The 19,569-nt window shown below is 47.2% G+C and overlaps 1 protein-coding gene across 2 annotated transcripts in view; it reads right to left on the reverse strand.

The window, feature by feature from the left end:
- The window catches only part of GALNT12 (polypeptide N-acetylgalactosaminyltransferase 12), a 38,106-nt gene that overhangs the window by 13,372 nt on the left and 5,165 nt on the right, over positions 1-19,569 (reverse strand). The window contains exons 2-5 of one of the 2 annotated variants that reach the window (XM_032307707.1): positions 11,580-11,749; positions 6,508-6,697; positions 3,264-3,449; positions 223-340 (exon numbers count right to left, since the gene is read on the reverse strand). In XM_032307707.1, the coding sequence (XP_032163598.1) occupies positions 223-340; positions 3,264-3,449; positions 6,508-6,697; positions 11,580-11,749 (664 nt within the window). The remainder of the gene's footprint in view (positions 1-222; positions 341-3,263; positions 3,450-6,507; positions 6,698-11,579; positions 11,750-19,569) is intronic. The other variant, XM_032307708.1, reaches the window with a different exon arrangement.

Here is a 19,569-nt window from a genome sequence, read left to right on the forward strand (position 1 = left end):
TTCATAAGGTTCAAACAAGAAGACAAGCATATTTATAGGATGTCTATGCCACTACTATCGTATTTCAGGACTGGTAGATAAAATTTGCCAACATGAAGGAAAAGTCCACCAGGGTCTCCTAGAAAATCCCAACATTCCCCAAGAGAGAGAGATTGAGAGAGAGAGAGAGAGAAAGAGAGAACAGGTTAAGAATGAGTCCAAAGAGAAAACTGGAATACTTACCCTAAAGGAGAATTCCAGGTTTTCTCCGCCCCAAACTTCCATTCCTGTATCATAAGACCCCAGATACTCAAAATATTTCTTACTCACAGCAAACAGCCCTCCAGCCATCGTTGGAGACCTAGAAGAGTGTGAGAACCATATTGCGATGTGAATGACGGCAGGAAGCCAGCACAGTTGAACTCCTGCCCGCCCCAAGCCCTCTGGCTGCCCATCCGTCTCTAAGCACACCCTGAGTTCATGCTCTGTGCCAGGCGCTAAGCTGAGCCTGGAGGCAGAGATGTACCTCACAGTCCCTGCTCTGGGGAAGCTCATGGACATCTCAACCAGCACTGTGTGAGAGCACCCTGGTCAAGCCAGAGTCCCAGGGGCACACAGAGGGAGGCCTGGGGCAGATGGGAAGGGCCCAGCCTGAGGAACACAGGGGAGATGGCGGAGACGAGGAATGGAATGGTTCTTCAAGAAGACACCAGCATGAGCAGAGGCCTGAGGGTGAGAGAAAACCTCATCCTTTTAGAAGTACAGACAAGGAGAGTCAAGGAGAGAGAAGTGCTCGCCAAGAAGATGGCTAGTGCCTTGCTTCAGTGGACTTGGCCGTACAGTCACAGGGAGGGCAAGCACAGCTGCCCTTAGGGCTATGGAAGACCATGGAAGGCCACGCTGTCATCTTAAAGCTCCCCAGGGCCTGTTCCTCTCCTGCATGAGTGGCCTCTTCTCCAGGACCCAGATGGCCAGCACTGGCCTGCTTCTTCACCCGGGCCTGATGTTCCAGAAAGGGCCCAAGGCTTCCGTCCTACCACAGCAGAAAGCTGTAGGGTCAACACACCAGGAGACACAGATACAAAAGGACACATTCGGAAATGGAGAACTAAACTTCATTAAGAGCCTGACTGTCTACAAATGTTAAGATCCTCCAGCCGCGATCCTGGCCCCTGACAAAGTATTGGCTTTCCCTGTGCTCTCTGTGCTGGCCCAACGGGAAAGGGACAGCAAGATTCCTTGTAGAAGGGAAGGCTCTAGACTACACGGCTTTTCCAAGTGTGTTCATCCTAAAAGTCTGAGAAGGAGGCAGAGTGGATATGCTGGTATCTATTTCACAGGTGAGGAAACTGAGGCCCAGGGATATTATAGGAAGGGAAGGGGAGTTGGCCATGACATCCCTGAGTACCTGTGTGTGTAATGGGGTTGGGGAGGGGACCATGGGAGTTCAGGTCAGCGTCCCAAGCTGTTTAGGTGAACCTAGATAGGATCCTTCCTACTCTGAGCCTCAGTTTACAAATCTGTTCAGTGAAAGTTTAGGTAGGATGTCCCTCTGGACTCCCGAAGCTTGGGCATCACCTAATCTCTTCCTCCCCCATTCTCCTTCAGTCTCTTGCAAACTTCCACTGCAACATCCCCAGAGTCCTTCACTTCTTTCCATCTTCTCCTGCACCGTCCCTTCTGACTGGAAGACTACGATGCCTCCTAATGATGTTGCTGCCCTCTGCCCCACCCCCTGCAGGCCCCTCACCGCATGGCATCCAGCAACCTTTAAAGAATGCAACAGGCAATGGTCATTTCCAGTTCAAATCCTTCCAGCAGCTTCTACCCTCTCAGGGTAAAGTCCAAAGCCCTGTTCTTGGCCTTCCAGGCTGGACATGACTTGGCCCCATTCATCTCTCTTCCCCCATCTCTCAACACCATTCCCACAGGTGTTTCCCTCTGCTCAGCAGTGAGTCATCTCAGGGTCAGAGCTCAGGTAGAAGATCCAGAAGCCCACCTACCAAACAAGGGTGCTGATAGGGTGCTGATCTAAGACACCATTTCCAGCTCCGTTCACCAGCAATAAAGCTGATGTTTGCCCTCCATCCCCCTCATTCCCATATCTGCCTCCCATTTGGTCCTGAACTAGGAAGGGGAGGAAGAAGCCATGCTATCACATCAAGACCTCAATGAAGGAGAGAGCAACTGAGCCCCCTTTAAGCCCACTCTACTCAGAGCCAGACTTACTCACTGGTCAAAGGTGGCCCATTCAGTCCCAGGTCTACCCAGTTGAAAAAGTGCCTGACACCATGTCCTCAAAATGTTAAGCTTGAAATTATCATATGACCCACCAATTGCATTCCTAGGTATACACCCCAAAAAACTGATAACGAGGACTCAAACAGATAACAGTATCCCAACATCCACAGCAGCCCTGTTTACAATAACCAAAAGGTAGAAACAACCCAAGGGTCTGTCAGCAGGTGGGTGGATAATCAAACATGGGTGTATATACAGTGGAATATTATTCAGCCATGAAGAAGAAATGGAGTTCTAGAAGAACCTTGAAAACGTGATGTTAAGTAAAGGAAGCCAGACACAAAAGGACAAGTGTTGTGTGATCCCACTTATGAGCAATCTAGACTAGAGAAATCCATAGGGACAAAAAGTAGAATAGTAGTCACCAGGGGTTAGAGAAGAGAAAGGGAAGCCATTGCTTGATGGATATAGAGTTTCTGGACAGGACAATGAAAATGTCCTGGAAGTATATAGAGGTGATGGTTGTACAATATCGTGAATGTGCTTGATGACACTAAACTGACACTTAAAAACAGTGAAAGTAGGAAATTTTATATTATACACATTTTACCACAGTTTTTTAAATAAGTAAATCAATCAATAAAGTATACCAATATAAAATTCATGTGTGGAGCAAAGCTTTTTTTTTTAAGATTTATTTATTTATTTATTTATTTATTTATTTATTTATTTGAGAGAGAGAGTGAGAGAGAGCATGAGAGGGGAGAGGGTCAGAGGGAGAAGCGGACTCCCCGTGGAGCTGGAAGCCTAATGAGGGACTCGATGCCGGGACTCCAGGACCACGACCCGAGCCAAAAACCGTCGCTTAACCAACTGAGCCACCCAGGTGCCCTGCGGCAAAGCTTTTTAATAAAAGTAAACAACTGCTCTGGAGAAAACGAGGGAGCAAGAGCCAACCTGCCCTCCCAGAGGCCCTCCCTGACATGACAGCCAGACGCAACAAGGCCCGCTCCAAGAGTGAGCGCCCAGAAGTCCCCCCTCACCTGATGACATCGATGGGGGACCGCATCCGCACCCTCTCCCTCTCGGGGACCACATGCCACGTGAACACCAGCCTCCAGTCGAAGCCGCCAATCTGAGGCTCCCCAGGGTTGCCCAGGTACTCAAACGTGTTCCAGTCAATCACATCGATCACAGGGCACACCACCGCTGACTCCTCTTCGCCAATCCTGTGAACACCAGGACGCCCCGTGTGCCTCTCCGTGCAGACAGGTGGCCAGGGAATGAGAGGGGAGCTTGGGGATGAGATCACTTCCCCCTTCCACGAGGAAGGAGGAACACCTGTGTGAGAAAGGCCTGCGGCCACATCCCACCCTGAAAGGTGTTCATCAGAGGGATTGCTCGGGTGACGGGGGAAGCTGAGGAAGGAATGATTCTGGTCTGAAGACGGAAGATCCCACAGCTTTCATGTTCTGATTCTGTCTATGGCTCTGCCGCATAAACTCGAGTCCCTCCATGAAAGTCGAGACATGTGAAAACCAAAGATCACTTTTAGAACAGAAAATAGACTTCCAGTGTCTAAAGACAGCAAGAAGTTTCTTCATGTAATCACAATGAAACATCTTCATGTTAAGAAATAATTATCCCACTTCAGAACAGAGATGCGTCCAGACCAGGGCATCAGCTTTGGAGTTAGAAAAAAAATTTGAATCCTGCCTCTTATTTGCTATGTGACCTTAGCCAAGTCACCTAACCTCTCTGAGCCTATTGCCCATAGGTAACACAGCCGCATCAATACCTACTCAGGGGGTTAATGGAAGGACTCCCTGAGGGAATGTTTGTAAAAGATGACTGACAGAGAGCCTGGATCTACTGCTATTCTTTTAATTCTTGTTACTGTGAAATGTTACATGGTATTAAAGCGAGAAACTTCCCACTGAGGGTATCAGCCCACGTGTCTGCTTCAGCTGCTCTCCCCAGTCATGACTGCAGACCCAAGCGTCCTTCAGCACGCTGCCACATCGTGTGGGTACTCTGTATTTGATGACACATCCAGGTAAGAGGAGTTGAGACTGAGCTGTGTATGAACACTGGATTTCTCTGGGTTCCATTTCGGGGGTTTTTTCTGGTGTCTGAGACCTAAAAATCCTAAGTCCCACAGAAAAATGGTGTGAAGAAACAGAGATAAAGCAGACTCGAGCTTTAAGAGTCCTTAGAATAATACCAGAAAGTTAGTGATGTGAATACCACACTTCTGTAAGAATTATAGTATTAGGTGAAATTGCACTGTTTGGGATAGACAGTATGAATAAAATCTGTGAATTCTCTAAAGCGAGGAAGACGCAGACCAGGTACTACTAATACCCAATTCTTTCAATAAACTGAGGGTGCTCTTAAAAGGTTTGAAGGGACCAATGGCAGACCCACTGGGCAGGTTCAAAGAAGCTGCTTAGCCCCTGGCACAGACAAGAACTTGTGACTTGCAATCAAGCTGGTCGGAGCCAAGGGGAGCCAAATTTTTACAGGAAAAGGAAAACTGGGGAGAGCCAGCATTGGCAGAAAGGCCCCTGGAGCAGAGTCGCACAATGAGCAGGCCCAGTAGCAGTGTGCACCACGGTGGGGGAAGGGGGGGGGAACAAGGGGGTGTGCTACTGGCATCTGGGGCTAAACCATTCTTTGTTGTGTAGGGCTGAGCTGCACACCGTGGGCTGTCCGGCATCCCTAGTCCACAGCTCAGAAATTACCAGGAGCTTGGGAACCAAAGATCTATTCCAAAAGCCCCAGAGGAACAGGGTTACTGTTCTTGTTGGACAGTCTAAGGGACCAGTGTGTGCCAACTCTGGTGCCCGCCTAGGTCCCTGGGAGCTTCAGAAACACCCAGAAGCCCAAGCCTACCCTCAGAGATTCAGATCCAAAGAGTCTGCCGTGAGAACAGGAGCTGGTATATTTTACAAATTCCCCAGCTGGGGTGCTTTTGTATAGAGATATGGAACAAGGACTTATCTATGGGGAGGGCTGCCTTGCTGCCTCCCGGGGATGGGCGGGAGCAGAATTCTGGGAAGCATTAGCACATTGCTGCCTTTAGACTGGCCTCAAGGTAGCCATCTGTGTGCACAGTGGGGAGGAGGTGAAGGCCAAACCCACCGGTCCAGGTTCCAGAGGAAACTCTTAGCTCACCATGTTCTAAACACCCTCAGACTCCATCACAGGCCAGGGAAACCGTGGGTTCCTGCTGCTAGTGAAGCTCAGCAGAGCTGAGGAGGAGAAAGAGGCAGCTGTGGCACCCACAGAAGACAGGACCAAGGACGGCAGAAGTAGCAGAATAGTGGGGAGCCTGGTCTCACACAGGAAGAGAGGTCAGTGGGTCCCCAGTTCTTCCAGCAGACTCTGGCACCAAAGCACTTGAGCCCACAGGAAAACAGTCTGCCAACTGCGGAGACCCTGGTCCTCCCAACCCTTCACCTGCTCCACAGGGAGGGACCAGAGGCAGACCCTCCCCACCTTGACCTTGACCCTTCCTCCTCAACCTGGCAGAGCTCCGAGTCAGCCAGTCCAGCTCCTGACTGCTATGATACAGAATCGGGAGCACGGGGAGAGAACGAGGGATGAGAACAAAAGTGGGGGCCCCGTGACAGTAGTTTTGGAGGACAGGCTGATTGGGAGGGTCAGGGGAACATGCCATGGGACAACAGGAGACATGTCCTTGAAGATAGGGCTGTATTATGACTTTTCATAGCTCCATAAATATATATATATAAAAAACTCTATTTTATGACTATGCTGATATAAGGACAAACACCATCCAGGCTAAATTCATTAATGTGCAGTCATTATTGGTACTCATTTTTTTTCCTTCTGAATGAAAAAAAATTAACGTAAAAACATTTTGGGGGTCTGTTAAAGGTTCATGGGTCCTAAGCATTGTAGGCATGGGGTATAATGGATAAGACAGCCTTTCTTGAAGGAAATAAGCCAAAATATATATTCTTAAACCATGTGACTCTATGTGATTGATATTTTTTTTCTTCCACAGTAAACATATAAAATAAGTAGGAATAAAAGAAACACTAATAAGGCCTCCTACATGCTAGCATGTTCTAAGGACTGTGTATATGTATTAATTCATTGAATGGCCTCTGCAGCCCTGTGGGGCAAGGGCTGTTATCACGCACAGTGACAGAGGACTGCCCAAGGGCCTTCTGAACCCAGGTGCCCGGCAGCCCCTTATGCCCAGGTAAGAAGTTTCTGCTTCTGCACCATGTGCGGCCCCCCGCCCACACCGCTCACCTCTGCAGCAGCGGCTCGAGCCAACCCTCATGGCACTCACAGTGGCAGTCCAGGAAGGTCAGCACTTCACCCTTCGCCGCAGAAGCGCCCAGAAGCCGGGCTCGCACCAGGCCCTCCCTCTTGTTGGCGCGGATCAGACGCACCTTGGGCAGGCTGGACAGCTCATTGGCCAAGCGCTCCTTCAGGTGCTCTGGGGAGGCAAGCCAGAGAGGCAGGGTCACCCCCACATAACCCATGCCCTTCCAGGGCCCTGCTATCCCAAAAAAGAAAACTGAACAGTTCAGAAAGAAGCCTCCTTTGCCCTGCACCTGGGATGCCCTCAGCTCACCCAGAACCGAGGCTGGACGCACAGCACGGGCAGGGGAGGCTGAGAGAGAACGAGGCAGAAGAAGTCCAGAACTCCCCCAATGCTCCCCTTCAGCACCACGCACACTGAGTTATGTGCTTGAAATGGGTGCATGTGGTATGTGGATGTGTCTCAGCAAAGTCGTTACCCCCTCAAGAACACATCACACCCTGACTTGTGAACATTTAAAAATAAAGAACAGAAAAACTGCCCAACCACAATTTTTCAGAAAAACTGGTTCAATATAAATTTGGTTTCCTTATGTTAATTATGTAATATGTTATAAAATTTTAATTTATATGGAATTATGTTAACAAATTTTATTTATATTTCTGTTAACATAAATTTTCTCAGGAGCACATTTCCCTGGACACAGTAATAGGAGTAATAAAAGCAGTTGACAGCAGAGGGCCTCCTGTGCTAATTACCATCTAGGGGATTTCTCTCCAAGTCACGCAAGTCTTCCAACTTTCCCATGAGGTAGGTACTACAATGATCCCCATTTATAGATGAGAACACTGAGGCCAGAGAGACTAAGTAATGTGTCAAATTCCCAGAACATGTGAGCTAAGGAACCAGGATTTTAACCCGGTGGCCCTGGCTTAAATCCACAGGCTTAACGCTGCCTCCCAGAGCTTTCTTGTATACTCTCTCGTCCTTGTGAAACAAATCCAGAATTTGTTAGGAGGACATGTTCATTGTATTCTACAGAAGAGGAAAGAAGCTTTAGAAGTTGAAAAGTCGTGGAGTGCCTGGGTGGCTCAGTCGGTTAAGCATCTGCCTTCACCTAAGGTCATGATCCCAGGGTCCTGGGATCGAGTCCTGCATTGGGCTCCCTGCTTCTCCCTCTCTCTCTGCCTGTGGTTTCTACTGCTTGTGTTCTCTCTCTTTCTGTCAAATAAATAAAATGTTTTTAAAAAATTAAAACTCAATAGGTTGTGCCCACAGCGAGGACTGGCCCCTGGACTTGTGACTCCACACACATAAGGGGCTGAAGGCCCTGGTTCACACCCCTCCATGGGTCACGTTGGAGGTAGGTGGGAACCCATTGGGCAAACGAAAAATAAGAAAATCCCACATGAATGTGGACTTTGTCTGAAAGTCCTCAATCATCATCAAAAGGGAAAATTTTATGAACTGTTCTAGGTTGCTTCAGAGTTTGTAAAAATGTTTCTCTAAATATTCCTGACACGTAAAAATAAATAAATAAATAAAGCATTCAATGGTTGATTTTTTTAAAAAAAATCCTAAATACAACTGCAAATAAGCTGCCAGCACAAATAAGGGAGGTGACTTCTAAACAAAGCTAATTGGAAACACACGAAAATCACAGGTGCAATAAAATCACACGAAAAATACACGAAATCGCAGGTGCAATAAAAAGGGGAAGGAAGGAGAGAAAGAGAGAGAGAAAGAAAGGAAGAAAATGCATGTGTAGCCTCCCTGCACCTTTATGGATTACGACTGTCTGAAGTGTCTTCCCATGCCCTGGAGGGTGGACACCCCTTCCTCCCGCTGAGAGGAACCTGCAGAGAGGGCAGCAGGAGGGAGAGGAGGGGCAGGGCAGGGCTCCTATCACATTACAGGCTGGGGGACAAGTTGCCCACTCTACAAGTCACCAGGATGGGGAGGGAAGCCTCAGCCCCACGGCACCCTCGCTGGCAACTGCGAGAGAACGGAACCGCGCGGGGAGGGCTTCATCCCACACCCCGGCCCCCTGAGGAGCTGTTCCATCCCATGAGGATAAAATAAATAATCTGATTTTTGCTTCTGAACGAATACCTTTCTGAAATGTTTTCGGCACCCTACAGTTTTTTAATATTTCATAAAATTACAAGTTACCATTTAACAAACACTAACAATACGCCAGGTGCTGACCCTTACTTCAATCGTCGAAATGACCCCATGAGGAGGTCGGAACTGTTACCCCACTTGACTGGGGCTGAGGTCAAGGTTGACACTGGACTTGCTCAAGGCTGCATAGCTGCAAGGTGCTGGAGCTGAGATGCCCGTGCAGTGTGACCCAGAACCAGAACCAATGCAGATTTAAAACAGCCCTGGGAGGAAAGGACCAGAGGAAATGGAGATGCGTACCTACTATGTGCCGGCTGACATGGGGTTCTGTTCTGTGCACAATCTCATTTATTCCTTGCTGCTCTCTGATATAAGCGTGGAAAAACCCATTAACAGATAAGAAACTGAGGCTCAGAAAAGACAAGTGGCTCGTCTCAGGTGTCATGACAGGTTCTTGGTAAAGCTCACCTCAGTCCCAGGTACCCTGACTCCAGAGCTCAGTGCCCAGTGGGCATCACTCAGCATGAAGCCCCAGCCTGGCCTGCATGCTGTCACGGAGAAGGCCAGCTGAGGCCTGACACACACTGTCCCCGTGGGTGCACACAGCCACGCATCACATAGGCTACTGTCCCCAGCCTCCCTTGCAGCTAGGTATGGCCAAGTGAGCCCGTTCTGTTCGGTGGGATATGAGGACAGCTTCCAGGCCTGGCTCCCCAGCCCCTGGAAACCCTTCTGCTAGTGAGAGCGAGCAGAAGGTGAAGAGCCAGCGGGGGACATGCAGACAAGACCACACAACACCCTCGAGAAAGTGGAGCGACAGGACGGAAGCAGCTGGGGCCCTGACACTGTGAAGCCCGCCACACCAGCCCTCGACCGTTACGCAGATGTGTGATATGAGAGACATCAATTTTTATCCCATGGAAATTACTGTTATTTTGAGTCTCTATGCGAGCAACCAAACACACCCACCAGTTAGGACACATACTCCAGGCTTTGAAGTCAGACAGCCCCGGCCCAGAGCCCAAGGCAGCCGATGCCCAGGAAGCAGGAGCAGGATGCCCTTCTGCGTGGCCCAGGGATGGTCATTTGGCTTGAAATGGGCTACGGCCTTGACATTTCCCCTCAGCTGAACTTAGGGGCCCTCACTCACCTCATCACGTGGCAAGTGGCATGACCACAGCCTCTCCGCACCAACCATCCATCGGCGATGCCCCACAGGGCAGAACAGCCCAAGACCCAGTGACCTTCCTGTTCCCCCAACAGCCCTCGGACAACTCCCATCAGCCTCATATTGAAGCCTGAAACCCTTATGGCGGCTTCAAGAGCCCAAATGGCCTGGTCTCACCCACCCTTGCAACCGCATCTCCCATGTTGCCTCCCCACTGGCCGATGGTCGCCCCGAGGAATGCCTGCTCACCCCAGCTCCTGCCTGCACCTGCGGCTTCTGGGCTGCCTCCTCTACATCCTAGCTTTTGGCTTAAGACCACCTCCTCCAGGAGGCTTCTTGGCCTCCACCAGCTGGAGGAGGGCCTGTGCCCAAGCTCCACTTCCTCTCCTGCTCCCACTTTTGTTTCGCAGCACTCTCCACCTGGCTGCATTACATTTGCTATATTATTATGTCACGCTATGCTATTTTACATTGTGTTGTCTTACGTTATTCTTTATACATTCCCGAACCACCTCCACCCACCAGAATGTGAGTTTATGAGAGCAGGGACTTGTGTTTCCCACAGAATCCCTGGTGCCTAGAACAGTGCCTGGCACACAGAAGAAACTCAAAAAGTGTTCACTGATTAAATAAGGGCCAGCCCTGGATTGCATGTGAATTATGGACCCCAGGTCATTGGTAGGGATGCCGGCAGCCTCTCAGTTCTTCTCTTGTTTGGGCTGCCCCCCAACACACCTTTTTAAGACTTATTTATCTATTTATTTGAGAGAAAGAGAGAGAGGCGCGTGGGGGAGAGGGAGAGACAGAATCCCAAGCAGACTCCCTGCAGAGCGCGGAGCCTCATGCCAGACTTCATCTCAGGACTCTGAGATCAGGACTTGAACTGAAATCAAGAGTCAGACGCCCAACCGACTGAGCCACCTAAGCACCCCCAGGGCTGACCGTTTTTTTATCTCATCTGAAACTCAACACATCCAAAGCCAAATGCCCTTCTTCCTCTCCCAGACCTGTCACTCCTGCCTTGGGTGGCTTTTCCAGCTCTGGGACAGCACCACCACTCACCCAGAGATCTGCAGACGTCATGTTTCAAATGTCCCTCCTGCCCCTCCCCTCTACTCCCACTTGACTCCCAGCCTCCCTCTCTCCCCTGGGCCAGCCCGATAGCCCCTGGCCTCCCTGAAGAGCTCCGCTGCACACCATTCTCCACCCACAGGTATCTCGGGCCTAGAGGGATCCCTCAAAGGGCAAAACTGCTCTCCTGCTTAAAATCCCACCTTTGCTCTCCCGGCTCTCAGGACAAAGTCCCGATCTGACCTCAGGTCTAATGCCTGCATCCTTCCCCACATCTCACATTCCTCCTTTGCCTGTTCCCCATGAAGCAGCTGCTCCTCCTGCCTTCCTGAATGAGTGGCAGGTGTTACACAACCCAGGGACACCATGCCTCCGAGGCTTTCTACCTTCTGTGCCTCTACTCAGAACCCCCTCCCTCCACCTTTGCTGCCCACAAACTGATCACTCTTCAAGATGTAAGGTTGGCCCTCTTCCCGAGTGCCCTGTCTCCTGCAGCACCGTGTAGCAGAGCTGTCACCACCCGTCTAGCCCCAGCAGGCTCTGAGCCCCCTGAGGGCAAGAGCCAGGTCCAGGGGGACACAGGAAGCCTGTTCTGCCCAGACCTGTTCCACCCCCCTCTGAAGTCACGCTTTGGCCTCCCAGGCACCGCCACAGAACGCCAGGCCCCTCCAGGAGCCCGTGGCAGGAGCTTACCTCTATCACTGTAGTCATCTACAAGAATGACTTCTTCCAGCAGGATGTCCGGGGATGTCTCGAGGACACTATAGACTGTCCGGAGGAGGGTTGACCAGGCTTCGTTATAAAACGCTATGATGACAGATGTCGTGGGAAGGTGATCATAATCATATTTCTTCTCTTTGCACCTGCAGATACAAGACAGCTTGTATCAAGAACAATCCAGAACAATCAAGAACAGGAATCAAGAACACACTGCATACCAGGGGTGATGGGGAGGGAGGCGCCAAGGGGACATGGGTCACGGTCTCAAGGTCTCCTTCCGGGAATGGAAAATCATCTGCTACCATCTTCCAGAGCCCCCCGTGTTCCACTAGGAGCTTTAACAGATTCTAAGAAAGGTTCAAAAATGATACCCTATAAGCTTGAACTGTGGGACGCTGTTTTTAAGCTTTAGAGCAATTTTCAGATTTGAGTGACACACAAGCTAAGCAGACCAGAAGAGAGGGAGACTGCCACTTCCCCCTCTTCAACCACTCTCTCACCTGTCTGCTCCCTTCCGACCCCATGGCTAACTGCCAGGCCTGTGCTCAGACCGTGCCCTCTACCTGGAAAATTCTCTGTCCTCCTTCTGTCCCCAGGCCCGCGGGTGCAGGCAGCTGCTGGCTGCAAGAGGGGCCTCAGCCAGGCATCCCTTTCAGCGGGTGTCACCGCACTCTGGCTGCTGGCTGGAGTCTCACTGCCCTCCCCAGCACCCTCCCACACCCCGGCTGCACCTCTGCTCCCACAGGCCCTGTGTAGAACGCAGAAACTGGAGCCGCCGCTAGAATGCTAGAATGCTAGAACAGTCTGGAAGGTTCCGGAGAGGACCCTGACTACTCCCCATCTAGTACCCATGTCACCCCTCAGTCCACTCTGTGGCAGCCTCAAGGGTACGAATGAGGGATGTGCCTTGACTGGCAGTGATAGGAACCAATAAGCTTCCCTCCTCTTTCTTTAGTAGGGTTTCCTGTTACTTTACAGGGAAGTTTCCCTACTTGACAGAGAAGTCTCTCCTCAGAGTAGCTAATGATAAACTTCCAGGTCATCCCAGGGATTGGGCTGTGCCTGGAACTCATCAGCAAGAAGTGAGAGGGGAGGAACAGAAGCCCAAAAGGGGCACCCACAGGACCCCGGGGCTGGAAGAGGGGATGGCGGGGCCGCTGGCAATGCAAGAAGGGCATGCAGGCTGAAGACCAGTCAGGCGGCCTGGGCAGAAAGGGAAGGCCTCAAAGACAGGCCATGGGCACATCCAAGAGATGCAGAAGCTAGCAGGGTGAGGAGTGAAGCCAGCTGTGTGGGCTGTCCACCAGGGACCAGGCGATATACCAGTGGGCCCTTACCAGTCAGTCACCAAATATTTCCTGATTGCCTATTATGTGCTGGATTTAAAACAACAACAACAACTCCCCTGCTCCCACAGAGCTTACATGCAAGGGGACAATAATCAAGTAAGCAAACATATCAATAATTTCAGGAGGCGATGGTGATGGGAAGAAAAGCAGGATGTGAAACAGAGCAACTGTTGCAGGGAGTGGGAAGGGGGGAGGGGAGTAACCACCGAAGAGGTAATCAGGGAGGGCCTCTTAGAGGAGGTGACATTGAGGATGGGACCTGAAAAATGAGGGATCCAGTCCTGCAAAAAGCAGAGAAAAAGCCCTTTACATATACACTTTGTTTCTTTGTGGGTTTTCTCCTTTTATTTCATTATGAACATTTTCAAACATACCAACAGTAGAGAGAATATTGTAAGAAACTCCCGGGACCTTTTGCCTGACACCAACAATTCTCAATGCACAGTCCATCTTGCTTCATCTAAGCTCTCCCTCATTCCCTCCATCCCAGACTAGTGCTAAGCAAAACCCAGCACAGCACAGCATCCATAAATATTTCAACAGACCTAAGGGATAGGGACTCTTTTTTTTAAATAATAAAACTGAAAACCCTTAAAAAACAAGTGATTCCTTATTGCTACCATAGATTGTAGATCTCCAATCTACAATATTTCATAAAAATTAAGATGCCCATGGTTGGAAGACACAGCATTCTTTAAAGAATCTCTAAGGACACATGTTGCCTACCTGCAGGATGTCTTGATTTTAAGATGTCTACAAATCTCAGAAATGTTTAAATATGAAAAAATGACTTATAATTAATGACATGTAATACCTGAACTCAAAAACACTTGCTACGTTGGCATTCATTGAGACTAGGCTCAGCAAGGTGAATAACTTAGGCAGTTCACAGAACGCCTGAGGGTCTGTACCTGGCTGAGGTCCTTGGGCCCAGGGCCCTTGTCCGAGGATTCTGGCTTGCTCCCGCCCCACAGGACGCTCAGCTAAAGATCCCAACACCATCCCTCCCTGCCTAGCCCTCCTTCTGACAAGCCATAGGCCATATCTCCTGTGCTTCCTCTCCGGATCCCGCTGCAAGTCCTCTTCCTACACATACATCAGTGCAGTTTCTGCAGAGAGCGCGGCTGTCACTGGGATGGCTCTTGCATAGGCTTCTCCGGGAGACTCTGTGGGAGGCTGGCTCTTCTCAACCCCCTTCACATTCTTATTCCTGCTGTGTTTGCAGGCCCGGCTCTGGACACCTGAGGAAAAGTCAGCCAAGGCTGGAAGCATGGCAGCTCTGGTGTTTTGAAGCGAAGAGGGCATCCCCAGGAGCCCAAGCCGCAGAACCTGAGTCCTTGGACACTACAGACTTCCAGCCCAATGCACAGAAGCCATCACTTAGCACAGGGCTAAGCACAGCTCCCTCAGAGGGGAGTCCAGTCCATACTCTAGGGGAGGAGAAGGAGGCTCCATCCTTTGAAGGGAAGGAGAGCAAAGACTTTGTGATATGTTTAAAGCTACTGTGCAGAATGCAGAAGTGAGAATATGAGTCTTCCAAGGTCAGGTCCTAAGGCACTGAGGTTTCCTCTTTGTTCCTGCCCATGGACCACCCTTTCTGGGGGAAGCCAGCTCCATGCAATGAAGCAAGAAGACTCAAGCATCCTATGGGGACATCTCTGCGGCAAGGGCCTCTGGCCAACAGCCAGTCCCAACTGTCCATCCTCCCTGGGATGAGTCCTCTTGAAAGCAGATCCTCCAGCCCCAGTTAAGCCTTGAGATGATGAAAGGCCCAGGCAGCATTTTTTTTTTCAACTGTGATCTCATGAGAGATCCGGAGCCAGAACCACCCAGCCAAGCCACTCCCAAATTCTTGACCCACAAAGATTATGTGAAATCACGTATGTTTATTGTTGCTTTAACTCACTAAGTTTATGGTACTGCATCTGCTGAAATAAATCACAAGGAATCTCCCAGCTAAGCCCAAACTGAGAGATGTTTTATAAACCAACAGGCCTTGTGCTCTTAAAAAGTGCCAGTGTCCTAAGAGACAGACAGAGGCATAAACAGACACAAGAACTAAACATCACCCTCGATTCTCGATTAGATACTCGGTCAGGAAGAAAAAGATGCTCCAAAAATGGGCACAGTTGAAAAAAGGCAGTATTGTATAAACTTCCTCAATTTGATAATTACGTCATGATATCACGAGAGAATGAACCCATCCCTAGAAAATGCATGCAGAAGTAACAAAGGCTATAGGGTGTTTACTGCTGAAATTTACACTCAAATGAATATAATACTGTAGCACAGAGAGAGAGAGAGAAATTAAGTAAATGGAACAAGATAATGAATGGATCTCAGTGAAGGACGAACAGAGTTTCTTATGCTATTCTTAAATTTTCTCTGGGTTTGAATTTTTTCAAAATCAAACATGTAAACAGTAAGAAGGAAAAAATGTTAATGTTGCCAATGGTGTGTCCAAACACCAAGCCAATTCTGATTCTCAAAATATGTATCTCAAGCTTAGTGGCCCTAAGTCCCTCTCCTACCTCACTCTTTCCCATTTCCTCCAAAATCACGGCCCTCCTCCAAATACATGTTACGAAAAATGGAAAACATATAGATGTATAAACATATTAATAAGTGTATCTGCATTTTAAAACCCCTGACTCATAGCCAGGGTGCACGGAAAAGCTATGTAACGCTGAGCCAGGGCCCACTAGAAGCTTTGGAAAGAATTAATTGCTTATACTCCATGAAAAAAAAAAAATGTGTTTCTGGGCAACCTAAAAATAAAGACTTTTTTATTTAAGAAAAAAAGCAAAAATTTAGATCCAAATGTACACAGGTCCAAGGGGGAATGAATGGAAATAAGGACAGTAAACCGAGGTTTTCAAAAATGAAGTTTTATTCAGTTTAAACAACTGTCTTTTCGTGTGAAACCACATCCTTACTGTTTGGTATTAAAATGTATTTCTTCCAGAATGGGAATAAGGAGGAGGGCAGAAAAAGCTCTGCTTGACCAAATAACGCCAGGACCAGATGTCTGTCTCTCCTCAATGTTTTTGTTTATGTGTTTTCACTGCTCTGCAAAACCCCAAAGCTCAAGGCCACTGTTCTAGAATGTCTAGGTTCTTTCTCTGTTTGTGTCCCTTTAAATCACAAAAGTTCTGGGTACCAGCTAGCAAACCTATACAGAGCTTCAAAACGTTCCTCTTCTCTTTAATCTCTTCTCAACATATTGAAGAACTTCTCACCTAAGGGAACCATCAGAGATACCCCGAAGGGAGCCCACAGTAGCAATTTTTCTTTGTAACATTATTTAAAACAGCAAAAAGCTATAAACAATTCCAAGAGTCCAACAAGAAAATGTGACACACAGGGCAGCTGGGTGAAGAAAGGCTCTGAGACCATCCAAAACCACATTTTCAGAGACCAAAAGTAAAGGAGAACAATTACTATAACGGTAAATCAAAAAAGCAGGGTACAAATCTATAAGCAGCAGTGGGTGTGCGCGAGCGCGCTCCCACACAAACAATACACAGTAGAAAGAAATATGCCAAAAATGTTAACAATGGAGATCTCTGAGCAGTGGGATTCTTTGTTCCCTTTGCAGTTTTCTGCATTCTAAGATTGTTCTACACTGAACATGCATTATTTTTATAATCACAAAGAAAGATTATTTTTAAAAGGCTGGAACCTATTTCTTTAGCTTCCCATAGCAAATGCCCTCATTGGACAATAATATCACACTTTGACCACTCCTTTTCTCTTGGCCTGATAGAGTTTCCTCTTCTTTCTTTAAACATATCTTAAAGGCATTCTCCTTCGTGAAGTTCAATATATCCTTCTGGAACGTCTAAGTTTATTTTCAGGAAAAACACTTTCCCCTTTTCCTTTTTTTTTTTTTTTAAAGCAAGTTCCCAAAAGTTCAGATTGCAAAACAAATGCTCTCCTGAAAAAAAAATATGCAATTTACTTTCATTGCATGACCAATACAAGTTGAAAGGTACAATGTACAAGTCTAACCTTCTAGAATTATGAATTAACTGTCTTTTATTCAATTATCCAACTCTTCAGTCTGAATCAATTAACTGAAAAAATTATTAATAATGCTTATATGCTTATCCCTATCCTAGGCACTATGATGAAATATAAAATCATTATATGGCACTGTTCATTCTCACTCTCCTGACTGATAAAATGCGGTGCAGCCTCTAATTAGACAAGAACAGCTACACATGCATCACTCAGAGTTCCACTTTTGCCTAGGGGACAAAAGGGAGCTCAGAGCCAAATTCACTGCTAAATCATAGTGGGTTGTCCTCTCCTTAACTTTCTGGTATAATTCATGTGCTTTGTAAGGGCAGCGGCTGAATTCTGGTTTCTGCTGTACTTTCTGCATGCTCTGTATTGTACCTGGTAATAATAACATGTATTGCGTGCTGCCCACATCACGGACAGTGAGTGTTGCTAAGCATCTCACCTACATTACGCCACTCTCCCTCCCAACCCTGTTGGGTGGGGACCATAATCTCCACCAGCACAATATGAATCTAGGTATTATAAGGGTGTGGATGAATGGGATATTCTGCAGATGAATGCCTCCTAATCTTCTTTTATGTTTATATTCAAGTTATCATATAAATGTCCTTTAAAAAAAGGAAAACCCATATCCTTTGCAGAACGGGCCAGCAAGGTCAAAATGTACCTTGGTGTGTTTGCCCACCCAAAATCCTTTCTCCTTTCTCCACATTACTGCATTTTGGTTTCTCTTTCAGGAACCATGTCTCCTGGACTCTCAGTGCACATGGTCTGTGCAAGGCTACACACACACACACACACACACACACACACACACATACGCACACTCCTCTGAGAAGGTCACATGCTCCCCGGGTCTGACCAATGAACATTTTCCATCATGATGACATCAGGTGAGTCACTGAATCTGGGGCCCAGAATAATCTGAACCTAATCCTCACCCTAGACTTTTCTGTGATAGAAGTTAATATATTTTCTTTTATATTCAAGTCAGTTTGTATTGGGTTTTCAGTCACTTTCAACCTACAATAGCAATACGACTAATAGAAAAATAGGTATTTTTTTTTTTTTTTAAGTGAATATAGGACTTCCGCTTCTGGCAATATGGAGGCCTACAATGCCTGGGAAAACCCTGTTGGAAAAAATTCTTGATAAAATACTTTTAGAAAAACCTTTTAAATGCATGCCTCAGCTTACTGAAAAGGAAAAAAAGTCCTCAGAGTCCAGGAACAACAAGAAAATAACTAGAGTTATGAGACACAGAGCATAAGTATGCTTAAGATGCTTAAATAAATAAAAGATGCCCTTGAATGAATAACAAAAAAACAAGAATGAGAGGCAAATCTCATTCAGGACTGACATCTCACAGCCATAGTACATGTGAGGGGGCAACAGAATATTATCTTCAAATGCCAAACTACCAATTTGGAATTACATACCCAAATAAAATTATCTTTTAAGAACAAGAGCAAAATAAGAACATTTCAGATGGGTAAAACTGAATTCATGAAACTGAATTTCTCTACGGTAATGAATACATGACATGCTTCAAGAAGGAAAAGAACCCCAGGAAGTTCTCTGAGATCCAAAGACCACCCAGAGTTTAGGAATGAATGAAGGACAGAGAAAAAAACGGTAACTTTGCGGGTAAATGTAAACAACAACAACAACAACAACAAAACCCCATATTTTTTAAATGTTTTAATGTCTTGGTTTAAAAGAAAGAATTAAAACCCTGGAGTAAAATGGCACAGAAATCGGGAAGGAAACCGACCAATGTTAAAGCATCATCTGAAGGCCCACAGCGAGTGATTAACTTTAGATCCTGCGGACTTTAATATGTACTTTCAAATTGACCGCTAAAGTTAGGAATGAACAACAGTATTGCCAAATTAGTACAGAAGAAAAAGTGGAATAAGAGAGGGAGAGAAAAACTTCTATAGACTCAAAAAGCAACATGAAAAAAATAAAAGGGAAAAGGCAAAAACAATTGGAAAGTATAAAATAAGATGGCATAATCAAAATAATCAAACCCCAAGTATCTTGTAAGCATGAGAAAAAAAAATATATGTATATGGACCTACTAGTTAAAAATCAAAGATTGTCAGCCTGGATGTTTTCTTTAACGACCACACAAAATCAAGTGACATGCTACTTAAAGATACGCCCACAACATAAGGACACAGAATGAATGAGAGTAAAAGGATGGAGAATGGTATCAGGAAAACACTAACTAAACCTGATGATGTTTTGCAGGCTGAAAGCACTGATTCAAAGAAAAGATGCTACTCTGACAACCATAGATGGGTCTGGTAAAAATTAATAAAATAAGGGCACCTGGTTGGCTCAGTGAGTTAAAGCCTCTGCCTTTGGCTCAGGTCACGATCCCAGGGTCCTGGCATTGAGCCCCGCATCGGGCTCTGCCTACTTGTGATCTCTGTATGTCAAATAAATAAATAAAATCTTTATTAAAAAACTAATGCGTTGGCTTCATTAATGGAAATATGGGTCAGTCTAAAGGCACCATGTTTGAAGCCGCCAAACCACATCTGTATTTTTTCTTCATTCGGGCAACATTTTAAAATTGG

This window comes from Mustela erminea, chromosome 12 (genome assembly GCF_009829155.1).
Source record: "Mustela erminea isolate mMusErm1 chromosome 12, mMusErm1.Pri, whole genome shotgun sequence".
Classification (NCBI taxonomy): domain Eukaryota; kingdom Metazoa; phylum Chordata; class Mammalia; order Carnivora; family Mustelidae; genus Mustela; species Mustela erminea.